The sequence below is a fragment of the Cyprinodon variegatus genome, unplaced genomic scaffold (assembly GCF_000732505.1).
Source record: "Cyprinodon variegatus isolate N-32 unplaced genomic scaffold, C_variegatus-1.0 Scaffold1425, whole genome shotgun sequence".
Classification (NCBI taxonomy): Eukaryota; Metazoa; Chordata; class Actinopteri; order Cyprinodontiformes; family Cyprinodontidae; genus Cyprinodon; species Cyprinodon variegatus.
This window is the reverse complement of record NW_015151878.1, coordinates 130,224-147,961: the sequence shown is the minus strand read 5'-3', so window position 1 is coordinate 147,961 and position 17,738 is coordinate 130,224. Positions and strand designations below refer to the sequence as shown.

Below are 17,738 nucleotides of genomic sequence, written 5' to 3'. Positions count from 1 at the left end.
CTGTAAATAATCCTCATTAAATGTGTTTTTTTTTTTTACAGTGCTGAGCAATCCATGCAGTAAAGTTACTGTATACTTGCCGCAGTCATAATGGTGATCTCTACAGTCACTAGTTCGTCATCTCTTTGCCGCCATAGCACAAAGATGAATGCCTCTATATATGCTAGAACAACAACTATTTGATTATAAGTAGCAATTTCTAAGCAATAAAAACATAAAGATTGAGACTTTCAATTCATAGATAATAATAAATATCAAACTTATGTACAATATATTATATTTCTGTCAGTAAATCATTGTAATTAAAGGAAAGTAAAGCTCTGTGTTTAAATCTCTAAGCTTTCTCTATCTGGTTCTTTCCTGAGAAGAGATCAGAACAAACACTTTAGATAACAATTCATAATGTACAGTATATGTATTAAATAACTGAGACATAACTGAAGTTGTAATCTTACTCAGACACAAAGCGCAAATTTAACCTGGAAGACTCAGATCAGCCTCACCAGGATAAGCCACGCTCAAGTTCCAGAGAATTGACATCAGGACCGATATCTGTAAATAATCCTCATCCAACATCATCTTCATAAGCTCCTTTATCCAGCATTTCTCCTGTATACCATCTGAACTTTTACCCCATCTCCTCCCTCATTGTCATCCTATTTTCAGTCTCATTCTTCCTCTGGTCTAATACGCGACCAGTTTTCTGCTGAACTTATTTCATTCATGACAATAAAAATCTTTCTAACTGCAACCTTTTGTCTCTCCAGGTTGAAATAACACACTGGAGCTTTAAGATTCTTCACTGTGTCTTCTAATATAGTGTATCTATTTTTTATCTCCCTAGACGGAAACCAGGCATCAAACAACAAAAATGATGTAACAACTGCAGTCCCTAGTGACTTGCTCAAACAGGACATCAATAACATACACACTAAAACAAAAAGAAAGAAAAAAAGAACAGGATGGTTACAGGTTACATAATATTAAGCCAACAGCTCATTATACTGCTTATACCCAACCCTATTGTATATTTTATCAACATTAAACCTATTAAGTTAAAAAAACTTTTGAGATGTGGGGATGAAAAATGAGGAATATAGTTATAGATTTAACTTTAAGAGAATTTAATTGGACCTTCTTTGGTAATATTGGAGTAATAAAACACCCACGTTTATATCAACTGGACACATCATTAACACTCTTCCTTCTAAAAGCATTTCATAGATGTTTAAACACGGCAAAAAGGAAGAGAAAGACTTCCGCTAAATCACCAAAAACCCAAAAAGTATTTTGTGTACCACAGTTTGTCTCTATACCAGGAATTTAATTGTACAGTGATTATTATATAAATGAAATCATGAACACATGCAAACAATTAATAATACCTCAGATTGCTTTCGCTAGCATTTATTTCTTTAGAATCATCAAATCATCAAAGAACTGTTTTTGACCAAGAACTTCTTGGTCAAACAGCTACAGCTTTGCTGTTAGAACTATCCAGTATAGCCTGTTTAAACAAGATCTGATGTATGCCAAAGAAATGCGTTTTTTAAACAACCCACACAAAGGGGACAATCTCACAACAGTCATGCTCTGCTTAAAATGGGTGTTGACAGTGAAATGTTGACTTAAGCTAGTGATACTATGCACTTGGAAAAGCTGGAAGTTTTTTTTTGTGATGGCGGCTAAAATGGAAAACTAAATGCCTCCAACTAGAGGTTGGGGCGAAAGGAGAATTACTTGAAACCAGGCAGTAAAATACTCAAAATATGATAAAATTAAGTAAATATGGTGTCATTTAGCTTTATTATGCTATTTAAACAAAGAAGATCTATCATTTTAACATGACGGCATCAAACAAATGGGATTTGTTGTAATTATGATGCACTTTTTGTTTTAAAATGTTTCCAATATATACTATTCATATAATGAAACATTTTCAAAGAGCCAAATTTGCCCACTTGAGATGGAGGATAACTTTTACAGCTTTGAACCAGCAGAGTAGCATCAGAGAGTACAATTAAAATGTTAAAATATTTTTGCCATAATTTCTGGAGTCTCATTAAAAGATTTATGACATTAATATCTCTTTGTAATTTTCAGATCATAACTGCTGTTTTTTATTTTGTAAACTTATAACATTTCTTATCCACATTATTGTTTATAAATTTAGTTATAAAGGATTTTCCAGATTAGAAAAGTTTTAAAAAATAAACCAAATTTTGTTTGGTGTGAAAAAAATATTCAGAAGTGAACATGTATCCATTCACCATTAATCTTACAAGTCTATCTAAGTTAAGTTGCAAGTTTTTTTTTTCCCATTACAATAAATTATAGTTGATAAATAGAGCTTCAAAAAAAAAAAAAAGAAAAGAAAATTTAAACACTGGTTGTGATTGAATGTAAAGAACAGGTTGCTGTAGCATTCCAGGCTCCAAAGTCAACATTCAGTTGACCAACGTCATGTTCCCACCTATGCTCCTGTTCAAAGGCTCTTTTGTCATATGTGAGTCATTGTGATTGGAATAATCTGATAAACCAAACTTTCCTGTTTTCCCAGTTTCCCCATTCGTTTCCAAAGAAAGCATCGATCTGTCAGCAGGACTATCTTGCTGTAAAATGGCTCAGATTAAGTCCAAACATCCCTGAATTGTACTTGCTTTCATTTGATAGCTTAAGAAGTGCAGTTAAACATCACTTTTCCATTGAGTTTATGGCAATTTTTTTTTCAGGTTGATCAATAAACCTCTTGAATAGAAAACCTAAATTAGATCTCCTATCTTTTGTGCCAATAGTTGGTCAATGGCAGATGGTATGAGCTTTGAACAGCACTTTAAATCATGTTGCTACTTGCTGTTAAACAAATAAAACACCTCATAAAGTATAACTCACTCCAAAAGTCAACATTTCTTTAGACAAACAGTTAAAACTGGGTCTATGGGGTATTATAATTGAGATTTTTTTTTACAATATTCATCTAAAAACAGTCTTAGTGCTGCCCTAAGTAGTTGGAAGCTGCTACCGCAGTTGCGCTTTTCTTTTAGTTCAAACAGTACATGCTAGTACACGCTTTCATGTTTAGAGCCTCAGTTGAGGAAACAAAAACTAACTCAGAGACAGGCCTTTATTCTGCATATGTTCATCAGAGTTCCTCCAATCACTCTCTATGCTTTACTGAGGCTAAACTAGGCTAAGTTAGATCCTACTTTCTCTCATCCTGACTTCATAAACTGCCACTGCTCTTTTTATCTCTAATGTTCCCTACTTTTCAGCAAGGAGAGTCACGATATTTGTTGTTCTAAAAGTTGCTAGAAGTCACTAAATAATCTGTTCACCTAATTTGCATATTTGTTAATGTTACAATCCAGCCTAGGAGATATGAAAATCAACAATGCAAAGTCAGAAAGTGTTTAAAAACACTAAAACTAAAAACCAACTCTATAAAATAATTTCTAAGTATTCAATTATATTTTACCAGAGCCAAAAATACAGAAATCAATCTTATGTAATCAAATTCAACCTAAAGACATTTAGCAACAGCACACAAAGTGGATGAGGATGTGTATGAATTAAATGCACTGACAAAGGTATCTTAGTTTAACAGTTTCAAAGAAAACAAATGTAAGTTATATTTATACCCTGTTATATTGCATCTTTGTCAATGTGTAGCTCAGTGGTTCCCAAAGATTTTCTTCTGGGCCCCCCTTTGGATTACAATAAAAAAATTTTTTTTCTTCATTCATCTATACCGTTTCCCGCGCCCCCCCTGCAATGGCATTGCGCCCCCCATAGGGGGCGCGCCCCACACTTTGGGAAACACTGGTGTAGCTTATGTTTAATAGGATGACAGCAGGCACAACTTCCTGCAGAACCTCATTGTGTTTCAGTGCTTTGGAGGAGCTGGCAAAAGCCCTCAGTGCCTACTGAATCAATGCTTTAATGATGTACTAAAAGACTCCAACAACACAAAAAATTCTCTAGATCTGTTGCTATTTGCTTTTTTTGGACAAAATTTAAAAAAAAATCTCTAGAGGAGTTTGAAAAGTCTAAATCTTGCGACAGAGTCACCGTGTTGCCAACGGTCCCCAACTCTTAGCCCTGACTCTCAGGATTTCTTGGCACCGCTTTGGTGGGAATAATTATTGCTTTTACAACAGGGTGAGTTACACAGAGCAGGGGTCACCAACTCTTTTAAGGCTGAGGGCCACTTTAAGGGTACAGGTTCATAGGAAGGGCTACCAATACAGATCCATTAACTGCAAGGGTCAGTGTTCACCTAAACTTAATATAAACACATTTTATTTTCTCTTTTAATTTCTAATTTTATTTTAGACATTGTAATTTTGAAATGCTCTATAAATGATTAAAAAAGAAGAGCAATTGCGAGTTGTTCTATTTTCAGGAGACTCCTAGGGTACCTCATGTGGTCCTGGTTCCACGTCGGTGACCCCTGCTTTAGAGCATAAAAACCTAATGGGAGTATGCATGTAATATAACATTTAGCACACATTAATTTCCATGTATAAAGGGCACCATCATTTTCACACAAAAAAAAGAATAAAAATTCTAAAATTCACTTTAAACACAAGTTGGAGTAACTTATGCCCCCTTCATGTGGCCTCGTTAAGTGGAAATTACTAAGAGGAACATGGAGGATCCACAGATTATCCTAACATACTACTTGGGCGAGATAGTTAGGCTTATCTCCAAGATCCAGTAAATCACACGCTCAGTGTACAGTACAGATCAAATGAGAAAATTGTCTAAGTCTGAACAGTGCATGGTACCCTACTGGCTGCTCTCCTCGATGGACTGCTAGCTGGCATCAAATGTAGACAGTTATTTTTAAAAACCACTCAAGTTAAAATGACGATATTGTAAAAAGAAAAGTATGCAACAGCATTGTGTAGGCTACAAACACAACAAACGTGAATGTTTAACAATGCAGTACTCATCATGCAGAATAGTTTCTCTGTTTTCTGGTCAAAGTTTACCTCATCTTGAAAACTCCAGCATCATAAAAATGTTCAAGCTTTCCAGGGTAAATTACAGCATGAGTGTGTGTTCATGTCCAATTTCATACTGGTTTCTGGTATTTACCATATTTACAATACCACATGAAGGCAGCATTAGTTCATTCCTTCATGCATTTGGCTTGAATCACCCTGTATAGGACTAATAGAGCTTTTCTTTATTCTTGAGTCTTTTAAAAATGACAAAGCTTTTGCATTGATGGTCTTCAGTTCCAAAGATTATATCCTCTTACAAAAAGAGCCATCTGAACCAAGGAGTGTAATGGCAAAGTTCAACACATATAAGGAGACCGGATTGCAAAATGTTTCTAAACTAGACCTTTTCTCCTTCAAGAGTCAAGAAATTTAAACAGTTGTTTTTGTTAAAAGTGTTGTAGGAATCTTGTAGAAGACATTTTGCAGTATCCTATGTAGGACTTGAGCTTAAACACACATTGGAGCATCCAGCTGGTGATGCCTTTGCATATTGAACCCAAAAAAGTAAGTTACAGCTACAGGCGACTGGATTATCTGTACATTCATTCCATACCTTTTAATCATTGCTAGGAAGAAGGAAGTTGTTATTATCCCCTACAGCCAGTGAGCTGCACAGGTTAGACTAAACAGGTTACAAGTTAATTAAAGATCAGACAGAGACACAGGACAACAACTGTAAAAAAATAAAAATAAAAAAAATAAAACGGTCACGCCTGAATGCAATTACAAAGACCAGTTAACCCCTTCTTTACCTGAATATCAGATAGAAACTGGTGTATGCAGAGAAAACCAACACAGGGATGGGTAGAGCATGACAAATACAAGCTGAAAAAGTCTTAGAAGAGATTTGAACGCAGACTTTCTTGTTGTGAGGGAAACTGTAAATGCTACGGCGTACGGCCCAGGGCATCAGCCTAACTTTAGGCTATAATCTATATGTCCCCTCTAACTGGGCATTATCATCTCAGTTTCTGTGAGGGGCCACATTTCAAATGGGGATCATGCACTTGTTTCCACATAAGATACATATCAATTGGTAAGAATCTGTGCACCAATAAAAGATCTCTTAAATAACACGGTTTAAGATGATCTTCTCCTTTAGAAGGCATGTTTAGTCCCAATGTTTTCACACCAATGTGAGAAGAAGGGGAAAGTCCTGCTTTGGACAGACACATCCCCATGTAAGCGTCATCGATGGGATGAATGGGTATCGACTGAGACATCCGGTTTATCACCAGTGCTGTGTATCCGGACAGAAGGTAACCCCCTCCTCCACAGTAAGGTTGGTATGCGTTTGATTTCTGTATCTGGACTGGAATGAAATATTTGCTTCCTTTCCACCTGACCACTTTTTCGTTTATGAACAAGTAGCCGGTGAAGAGGTGCTTGCTTCCATCGTTGTCTGGGAGGCTCTGTAGATACTTCACCATGTTTTCAGTGTGGGCAAACACATCATCATCGCCATTAAGCAGAAAGCGAACATTGGGACAGTTTCTTTCCATCCACTGAAGGAAGAGCGTCTGCTTCAGGGTGAGGTTGTGAAATGTGTCGTTAAAGTCCCACTGGAGGATGTCTTTAAAGTCTTCTTGCTCCACCTTTAGCAGATTGTTTCCTTTTTCTTTCTCCTCACCAGAACCCGTCGTTCCTAAGATGAATACCCGTCGAATCCACACACCATTGTGTAACCTCTCTTTAGCCCAGGTTTTACGCAGAACCTCACGGCGGTCGTAATTCAAAGGGGAGCTTTTAATGACAAGCAGAAGGAAGACTTCTTTGGACTTATTAACCCCCCCACATTTGTCTGGCAAGTCCAGCAGCATGGGGAATTTCCGACAATGGCGGTAGTAGAGAAACTCTTTTATAGCATCAGGAAGTGAGCTGAAATCCTTCATGTTGGTAACCGACATGTTTGCTTTACATTTTTGCTCTGGAAATACTGGATTACGGTATTTTATGGCTGACTTTAACTTACTGTAATCTTCAGCTGTATCAGTTGAAGGGTAGGGGGCATAAGAGTCAAGAATGTCAGCATTGTTCTGCAACAAGTAAATGAGCAAAAGAAAAGCTCCGATTAAGAAGACTGCTGCAATGTGTCCTCTTCTAAAAATCCTGGAAGACAAAGAAAATATAGATAACATTGTAAAACTATTAAACGGATAAAATTATCTTTAAAGTTATTTAATGCCGGTGCAGATAAATCTCTTTGCAGGGATAAAATGAAAGATAAAAATCTTGTCTTTTTTCTCTCTGTTACTTATCTTTCTTATTTGATCTTTGTTTGACAAATTAACGTACTGTTTCCTGGTACTGAATTTTTCTCAGCGACTCATTCTTTGTCTCATTTCACAAAGGTATCAGGTTAAACTATTCATGCCCTTAGAAGCATTTCAAATTATCTGATCCTGCAATAATAAACTTCCGTGTGTTTTGTGATTTTCGGTTTTATGCAATAGCTGGACAACCATCAAAGCTTTGAATTACATATGGTTGATTTGTGTTCCTGCTGCTTTTGCACATGATGAAACCAGGTCAAATGTCAGTGATATAAATTTCATGCTTATAAGTCAGAATGTGTAGCTGGGAATATCTGTTTTTCCCTTGAGAACTAATAAATAAATTTATCTTACTGCGACTTTATTTTTTATTTTTACACAAGTCACATTTTATTGAGATCTGTTTGCAAATAGAAAGTAATAGTCCACTTGTAAAACTGCAAATCATCTAACTTGCATGTGGGTTTCCACATGCAAATCTGAATTTAGACCCATGATTCTTCCTTTCAGCTGACTGACTAATGTCGTGTCACCGCCCTGTTCTGCTCCTTCGAATGTTTTTTTTTTTTTTTAAAGTTATGCCTTACAGAAATGCTTGCAATGCAGGACCTGCAGATCGGCAGTGTGCCAGCCCAACGGCAAACTGCCCATCTGTTCTGGGATTGGGTTGTTAAATTTGTGATTAACCAATCAGCTGAGAGGAAGAGACATTGGTCAAAGGTTTTTCTTGTGAGGTGAAAGTCGCTACATGATAGAGAACCTAAGCACAGAGTTTCGCATTTAGATTTGTACTCTGTGCAAATTGCATAAAAAATGTGTATCTTTTGTGATTATTATATATATATATATATATATATATATATATATATATATATATATATATATATATATATATATATATATATATATATATTTATGTTATATGGATTCAAAAAGATGAATTTGTAGATGAATAGTAAAACAATTTTGTTCACAGCTACAAATTCTGGTTTACAAACACAGAATATACCTGACTGGATATTGTGTCAATACTTAAATATTTTTAATTTAATTAATCAAAAGGAAGCTTTACATAATTTTAAAAATGAATCACGTTTAAGATTTACCCTTTAAATATAAACATGCATTAGTGTTTAAAGAGAAATAATTCAAACTGGCTAAAACCTGATGGTATTAAATGAAAAAAAATTAATTTACTTAAAATTAATTTACTTTTTAAATGAACAATTACTCAAATTGACACCCGTTAATCCATGTCTTCATGTTATTCATCTTTTTAAACATGGTTTGGAGGCTTTACTTCTCCCCGCTTTGAGCTGAAGAATATTTAAATGATATTGTGAAGTCCTTGTTTAAAACCTTTGTTCTTAACTCTAAAGAGAATATATATTCCAATAGAGGCATAAACTACAATATAAACAACGAGGCTATGTATAGTAAGTAAACAAACAAGTGCTATTTATCAACAGAAAAAAGTGCTTTTATTTGGATGCTTTTGTTTGGAAATGTTCTTGTAATGTTGCAGGTAACGTAGCAGTGAGTTAAAACCTGAATTTAAACTTCTTCACTCAAGTATTTTACAGCCTATAACTGTTTTTTTTTATGTTGTTGTTGTTCAGAATTACCTTTAGCACATCTATCTCTCTATCATTTCCATCTGACCTGCTTTTTAGTACCTGCTGAATAAAAGTAAATCTACAGTTAGATTCTGCTGACATCATTTTCCATTATGGAGCTCAAGTGTTCAGGGGAATGTACATTATTAGTTTTCCTTCAAATATTTCACATGTAGGCCTAGAATTTCTGTTTTGGTCTCATCTGACTAAAGTAGGACTGAAACAATGAATCGGCTTAATGGATGATTAATGGACTATTCAAATAATCGTTAACTAATTCAGTAATTGATTAATCATTAACTGGAGTATAGAGACTTTAAAACATGTCTTTAGCTGACAGAGCAACCCACTTAGAGCAGTAATTATACCAAGATGTTAAAAAAGTATACAGTATAAATATTTTGCATTTAAGAAATTTTTTTGTCTGTCAATATGCTCTATCCAGTGTTAGTGTCACCTGGTTTAATCTCGCAAAACAATCTTCTTTAGGTAACCTTTGGCTAACCGATGATTAATCGATTGATTAAAAAAATAGTAGGATTCATCGATTTGCAAAATAAACGTTAGTTGCAGTCCTAGATTAAAGGACTCTAAAGTCGATTGTGTTGTTCCCAAGGTGATAATGCTCCTTTTTAGGATTATTTCCTAGTGTTTAAATAATACTGAAGTTAAAATCTATTAAGCAGGCATAAAGAAACAAATAAGATAACTCTTACACAACTTCAAATAAGATATTTAATTAGATAATTGTTACATTTTATTATTTAATAGATAAATAATATTAAAACAATAAAAAAAACCTTATCTGCAGAACAGGCCTCATTACAATCCTGTCATTAGTTTAAAAAAAAAAAAATATTGAGTGCCAACAGTCCACCTCATTTTTAACTTTATTAGCTGTGATAGAAATAGAATAGGTAGAGAAGAATCCTCTAAATTGGGAAGGCTATGTATATATATATATGTGTGCATATGTATATGTATATATAGATGGACTGTTGGCACTAATGACAGGATTGTAATGAGACCTGTTCTGCAGATAGAGTTTTTTTATTATTTTATTATTATTTATCTTTTAAATTATAAAATGTAACAATTATCTAATTAAATCTCTTATGTGTGTGTGTGTGTGTGTGTGTGTGTGTGTGTGTGTGTGTGGAATATCTTACACACACATATATAGATATATTTTCTAAACTCCAGCACTTCAAATGAATTTGGTATTGAATTATTGGCTTTTGTAGTTGTACCGCATTCTTTAAGCTGCATATTTCAGTGAGACTTAAATCCAGGGTATTTTTAAAAGTAGCTACTGCTTTTCAGTCCAAGAAATGAAGCATAAAAGACGTGAAACCACCTGTACATAAATAGTTTTACATCTCTTGTTCGTGAAGTTAATATTTCTACATCTAAGTGTTGTGGTTCTGCATTTTGCTGGCACTTCCTGCGCATTTGCCAGCTGGAGCTGTGCAATATCTCCATAAATATCTCTCCATATGCATAGCCTACATAGGGGCCAGCGCCAGGCGGTGGTTGGCTGGTTGATCGCAGCTCAGAGCCAATGTTCCGCTACTGACTTGTTGATCCACAAACCCTGAATCTGTGAACATCGATCTATATTTGATCTTTTAAATAAATTCCTATAGCCTTTTTTCAGCACGTTTTTAATTAAAACAAATTCACAGCCATTTGCCAACATCACTCAAATAAAACGTTTAATAATCAGGATCAACTTCAGTCGACAGCAAATACATTATTTATAATTATAACAGAACTAAAGAGAGTGGATTTTAAACAAGCCACTTTTTTTTTTTTTGCTCAAGATTAGTCAATGTCTCCCCTTTATAGACACATATTTTACGCAAGGTACCCTTTTGACAGAATATTGCGGAAGTGCCAATTGGATGTAAAGTTTGAAATACACGATGGTTACAATAACCCACAGAATAGATTAGTAAGACTTACCTGAGGGAAGCGTTCCAAATATTTGATGATACCATCTTGGTATCGTGTAGACAGAGCTTATTCCTGATGCTTTCTGTAGGAGAGACAAACAGGATGCTGAGTGTGCATGGGTGCTTAGCCCCGAGCCTTGTCTGTCAGGCTTGCCCATGCGCACATGAAATAACTGCAGCCCACTCAACCAGTGGGACTGATCTACCTGAAGTAGAAAACCTCACCTTCAAAAGTCTTTTAATGTATAAAATGACTATGTTAAAGGTTAAATCTTGATGTTAAAATTTCCTCCTCATAATGAACCATGGAGCCTACAGTCAGCCACTGGGATCTCTATCCAGAGGCGTAGCCAGAAAACTTTAAGGGTGGCCAGACAATGACCCATGTACACTGAGGGGTGGCCAAAAGCAGATAGGCACCAAAACCTCAGGGTGAATCTACAATGTTCCAACAGGAAAATTAACGAGCAAAGCATCCATATTTTCTAAATAAAGACAAACTATATTTTCCTACTATATTTTCCTTTGTTAACAAATAGACAATGATATTCAAACATCCGTGCTTTCTAGATAAAAGGTATAGTGGATAAAATTCTTTCAGGTTTGGGTTTTGGGCAAACATCTTTTCCATTGTCATTACTTACCTACTTTTATCAGTAATCATTCTGCATAAAATTTATAGTTACAAGTACTATTATCTACATACATTTTTTATTAAAATATTTTTTTATCTATGATTTCACTGAAGTCTCCTAGATGACAGAGATACATCATTTTCTCTTTTCCTCATAAAACACAAAATCTATTTCTGCTTGAAATATGTACCTATCATCTTTAATGTTAGTATATCGATGTGCATAATTAATCACAGTGTTTTTTTCGTCAAGTAATTGTTAATATATGAAAAATTATTAGTATTGATAACATTGTGTATTGCTGTTTGCCACCATCTGTATTAGAGGGAAATAAATGGAAGGGGTGGTCACAAGGGTGGCCAATGATTGGCCCCCCATCTAGCTCCGCCCCTGTCTGTATCTGAGCTGCCAATTAAAACGCTAAATTAACTTTGGTCTCAAGAATGAAAGTGATGGTAAACTTTAACTTTTATTCAGTGAACATATATATTAACTAGCTCATATAAATTGTATTGTTGATTTACGAACATGACTGAAATAATATAAGCTCCCTCACACCTACCACCTGTTTTTTTTTTTTTTTTTTTTAAAGACTGCAAAGTTCATCTGCATTCCTGACTGTTACTATTGTAACAACTCTTTATATGCATCTTGCACTACTCACTTTGACTGATTATTGACTTGCACTGCCGACTGCTTATATTTGCACTGCCGACTGTTTATTCACAGCACCAATTGTTTACATTTACATCTGCAATAACGTACTTTAACTGTAATATGCAATTACCTTCCACTGCACTTTAATTTAGATGCTTCTGTCCAAACTCTATTTATTCATTTTATAGTAAAACCCATCTGTATATTATGCTATTGTACATAACTGTAAAAACCTTTTTTTAATAGTAATATTCATCTGTAAATTATATTCGGTACATATCCAGCTGTAAATTTAGTTCATAACACTAGTGATCTATATATTGTATTCATTATTTATAATAGTATTCATCTCTATACTCATTCAGTAGAAATACCCATGTCCTGTATTTATGGAACCATTATTTATCCTGGACTTGTTGCTATTGCACTTCTGGTTAGACCTAAACTGCATTTCGTTGCCTTGTACTGTACCTGTACATGTGTAATGACAATAAAGTTGAATCTAATCTAATCTAATCTAATCTAATCTAAACTAATCTAATCTAAACTTGTCTTTAGAGGTCACCAATATAATATCACTATAAGAACAGCTGTTCTTTAAAGGCATCAGCAAGGTGAGAGCATTAGTAAACTACATAATGAGGAGCAAGAACTTACGGTAGTGATTATATTGCAGAGAGGTTTATTAATGAAAGAGATAGAGCAATATCTCAAGCTTCAAACATCTTATTGAACATCAATACAATACATAATTAAAGTGGAAAGAGTATGGCGTGAGTGCAAAGCAACTAAGACATGGCAAATCATAAAAAAAGTAAATCATTGAAGCAGGTGATGGGCACATTGAGATGAAGAGCTGCAGCAATCAACAATCACTGTAGAAAATCTGTTCTTAGCACAAGAATCAGTTATATACTCTATGACTTCACGGAAAAGTGACAAGATGAATGTAATTTGTTTAAAGAAGAAGGTTAAAGCACTTATGAATGAAGGTATTTTAGGCAAATGCATCAAAGCTGAACAACTTGACAAGATTTTAATTGTGAACCATGGAAGTGGAAGCTTAATGCAGCAGCAAGCAGGAAAGCGTTTTTTTCCTTTGGGGATAGCAAAAGGGGTTAGAATTAATAAAAATACCAATAGATGTCACAAGGTCATTTACTGCTTCATTCTTAATCTGTATGAGAGTAAATATTTGCTTACAATAAGTCCACTGACCATTTTTAACTCATTTCTATTTCTGGTTTAGGCTATGAAGACAAAAATATGTCTCTTAGGTTAAATTTTTTATCGCATCCTCTTTTAAATTTCATTTAACCATTGCTTTTGGATTAGGGTTAACAGATTATAGAGAAATTGCTTGAATTGCTGTAAATTTTATTACTTAATCTGTTTTAGGTTGACTGAAATGATTTTTGGTTTTGACCCTCCTCGAATTAGCTGTTAGCTTGTCCCTTGGGTGAAAAATCCTAGTCTTTTTTTTATTTTATTTTGCAAACATTCTAACAACTTTGTCAAAGATTCTAATTTCTCATAAGCTCCATATTGGAAAGAGCCCCCCTTTATAAATGTCATGTCAAAAATCTCGGGCTAACATTTGATAATGGGCTCAAATTTGACAAACAGATTAGCTCCGTTGTCAACTCATGCTTTTTCCAGCTCTGTCCTTTGGCCAAAGTCAAGTCCTTTCTCAGTCGGCAGGATCTTGAGAAGGCAATCCATGCTTTTATTAGTTCAAGACTGGACTACTGCAATGCCCTTTACGTTGGCCTCAGTCAGTCAACAATTTCTCGTCTCCAACTTGTGCAGAATGCTGCTGCCCGATTTTTAACAAACACATCCAGACGTGAACACATTACTCCTCTGCTTTCGTCACTCCATTGGCTTCCAGTCCGTTTTAGAATTTATTTTAAACTTCTGCTGTTTGTTTTTAACGCCATTCATGGTTTTGCCCCCTCTTACTTGTCTGAGATTTTAACTTTCCGCAATTGTGGCAGAGGTTTACGCTCCTCGGGTCAGCTTCTGCTAGAGGTCCCTAGGTCAAGACTCAAACAGTGGGGCGATCGTTCTTTTGCCGTCGCTGCTCCCAGACTGTGGAACAAACTACCCCCTGACATCCGCACCATTACTGACCTCAGCCTTTTTTTTAAAAAAAAAGCTTAAAACCCACTTTTTAAAATTAGCTTTTAATTCTGACTAGGGTAATACTGTCTCTTAGATGTCATCTTTCTGTGTGCTCCTTTCTATGCACCTCTGGAAGGCTTTTAATGTCCTGCAGCACTGCACCACTACAGCACTGTTAATTGTATCTTGTATGTTTTATATGTGTTATGTATTGTTTTTATGGCTTTGTTGTAAAGCACTTTGGGTACCATTTGGCTATTGTAAAGGGCTATACAAATAAATTTGATTTGAAAGAGAAATCATAGGGTCTATTCTTGATAAAAATTAATTTATTACACATAATATTTCTTCACTTCATTGTAAAATCAATACACTTTAGAGATCCCAGGGGCAAAAGGCAGTGGGTGAGGTTTTCACTAATATAGATAAAGGTGTTTCAAGCTGCTATAAATGTTTTAAACTACATCACTGAACAACTTTTTTTTAGATGGCCAAAGAGATACAGGTGTGGTTCAAATGAAAGCAGTGCAGCACTTTGTGTCTTTAGAATTTGCATTGTGTTTTCAGAGTTTAATTTACCTATGTTCACTTCTTTCTTGGTAAAAGCACATGCAATTGGTTTTCTAAGGTTTTAAATACTTTTGAATTGACAGTGTGTTTCCTGCTTGCTGTTCTCGTCTATTTCTTTGTGTTGTAGATAGAGTGGATAGTACTTGCCTCATACGATCCAGGTAATTAACTTTGCTTTGTGACACATTGGCTAGGCTCCAGTTATGAAATAATTCAATTCAATTCAGTTTATGTATATAGCGCCTATTCACAACACATGTCATCTCAGGCACTGTACAGTTCAACAGATCATACAGTCAAATTGATTAAAAGTTTTCTATCTAAGGAAAACCAGTTGATTGCATCCACTCATTGACTCGAATGTAATCCCTCACACTAGGCATGCTTGTAGCTCTTTAGACAAGATATGAGATAAAAATGTTCCATCACACGAGGAATAATTCAGTTATCTTTGTGTAGAAGACAAAAAACAAACAACACGTTATAAAATGTAGCTCAATTGATTACAAAACAACCAAAAATGATCAAAACAATCATAATAAAAACAATCTCACAGGGGCATAGAGGGGTGGTAAAACATATGAATATAGGACAATAGATAAAAAATAAATAGCAAAGCCATAAAACAGCATAAAATAGATAAATATAGTTAATGTTTAGAGAAAATGTTCTAATGCCATTGCATGTTCTGTGGTTTCCCTCTACCTGTCTAAAGTTTTAGAGGATGGGTTGGTTTCTGTCATAGATTTGAATCAGAGTGATAGAATGCTTTAACACCAAGCAGTCCCAGTGAGGAGGTACCTCACATAGACAAGCCTTCCTTTGTCCCAGCTGGTGGCAGCAGCGTACCAGGAAATTATGACTCCAAAAGATAGTTTTGACATATTCTCTGCACATTGTTTATAAACTTCTGTCACATGTTAAGAATCAGAAACAAAAATGTCTTAATTTATATTGTATTGCAAAAATACAAAAAAAGCAAGAGCTCATCTCCCGTAAGTTGCATGCAGTAAAAATGTGCCCTCTCTTATGCAATGCAGGTTTCATAGAATAAAAGTAATCCTAAAATTAAAACAAACATCGTACCGCTCAATGTGAGTGGTGAACATGATAAACTAAATAGGGTATACGTAATAAATAAATAAAAAGATAATCACATCCTGGTTGATAACTTATTTTGCATGAAGGACCATAAAACGAAACTCGATTCTCAAAACATTACTCTTATAATTTTTATGTTGTTTTTTTGACTTCGACATTTATTTATTTACCTTAAAATAGGTGTTTTTTTGTTTGTTTTTTTTTTCTATTCCAGGTACTTCACAGCTTTCATCACGCATCATGAACCACAATTCGTGAAGCATAATGTTGTGAACCTATTAACCTATTATAGGGCAAGTTACCATTTTTGATCACTTGCAAAAGGAGTCCCCTCCGTACCTCAGTGAGGTTTAGAAGCACAAGATCTATATCCAGCCATTCAGCAAAGATACTGCTACGTGGCTGTACATCCTATTTTGGCATTTGACCAACTAGATGAACACTTGAATGATATATTACCTACCGCAAATTAATTTGAAAAAAAGGTAAAAAGTTCATTAAGGATTTAAAAAGACAAGGAAAACAGCTAATTAAAAAGTCAAGAAAATAGGTAAAAATTTAATAAAAAATTAAAAACTCAAGGAAAAAAAGGTAAAAAGCTAATTAAAAGGTCAAAAAAAAGTTAAAAAGCTGATTGAAAAGTTAAAAAGTAAAGTTAAAAAGTTCATAAGCCTCGTTAACAATTATATTTAGGTTTACAAACTAAAAAATGTAAGTGCCAGTATCAGCATTAATGCCTCTAAGGTTATGTTTTACCAAAAAAAAAAATACGTGTTTTTTTGTGTTTTTCATGATTTTATTATAGAAGCACTTATTTTTGTTATTTTTCTTAATATATTCGGACAAGTTGGCGTTTCTTGTTATTACATTGACATTCATTTTTGCCATCAAAATTTTACAAAGATAATAAGGTCTTGTCCTGGATTCCAATAACACTAATGGCTTGAAATGTGGATTTTCAAAGGATTTCACTGAGTGCCCTATAAAGGGTTAAAGATATTTGAGACCAGATTAGTGATATACAGGCTGGGGCTGCTCACCAAGTGTATGGTGAACAAATTTCAATTATTCAATTATTATTGAGTTATTGAAGTTATTCACTCCCTTCCCTCTAAATGTATTGCTCCTAAAGTCAAGAGAACCTGTCACGCCTTGCTCAATGTAAAGCAGCCAATCAGACATCACAGTTTCTTATGAAACCACCCTAAACCCGCCCCCTGAGTTTGATTGATGAAGTTCACAGTTCAAAAAATATAATTATGAATATACTACTATGGAGGACCAATCCTGCCATAATTAAAAATACAGAAATAAATAAATGCTCAAAAATAAATAAGCATACAATTAAATGCCCCCCCAAAATAAAATAAACAAATAATATACAGTGAGACATAAATATATAAATCTCTTTTAATTAACTTCTTTGTTTATTTGCCTTTGTAATAATTACCTTATTTATTTCTTGTCCGTTATATTCTTCAACTTTATTTATCTATTACTAGAAGGACACCATAAAAAAAAACAGGACAAAATGATATAATTCATAGCCAAAATAGATTTATTTAGCAAAATTATACAATAATTGTATTGCAAATGTATTCAATGAAACTGCATGCTTTTATCTATTGGTATATGTATGATTTTTTGTAACATATATGTCTATATATAAATGTGTGATGGCATTAATTTTGCACTAGATGGTGCTATTATATATATACATATACACACACATATATATATATATATATATATATATATATATAAACACACACACATACTGTATATATATGCACACACT

General features: G+C 34.4%; 1 protein-coding gene across 1 annotated transcript; it reads right to left on the bottom strand.

Moving 5' to 3' along the window:
- Nucleotides 1–5,267: 5,267 nt before the first annotated feature.
- LOC107103343 (N-acetyllactosaminide beta-1,3-N-acetylglucosaminyltransferase 3-like) lies at nucleotides 5,268–10,983 on the bottom strand. The gene is made up of 2 exons (XM_015403015.1): nucleotides 10,864–10,983; nucleotides 5,268–7,118 (listed from the first exon to the last, which is right to left on the bottom strand). The coding sequence occupies exons 1-2, from the start codon at nucleotides 10,896–10,898 to the stop codon at nucleotides 5,969–5,971; spliced, it is 1,185 nt and encodes a 394-aa protein (XP_015258501.1). The 5' UTR covers nucleotides 10,899–10,983; the 3' UTR covers nucleotides 5,268–5,968.
- Nucleotides 10,984–17,738: the final 6,755 nt, after the last annotated feature.

Coding starts and splice junctions, on each gene's coding strand:
- LOC107103343 (XM_015403015.1), bottom strand. CDS start 10,898: ATGGTATCATCAAATATTTGGAACGCTTCCCTCAG. Junction 7,119..10,863: donor ATTTGGAACGCTTCCCTCAG/GTAAGTCTTACT, acceptor TTTGTCTTCCAG/GATTTTTAGAAGAGGACACA.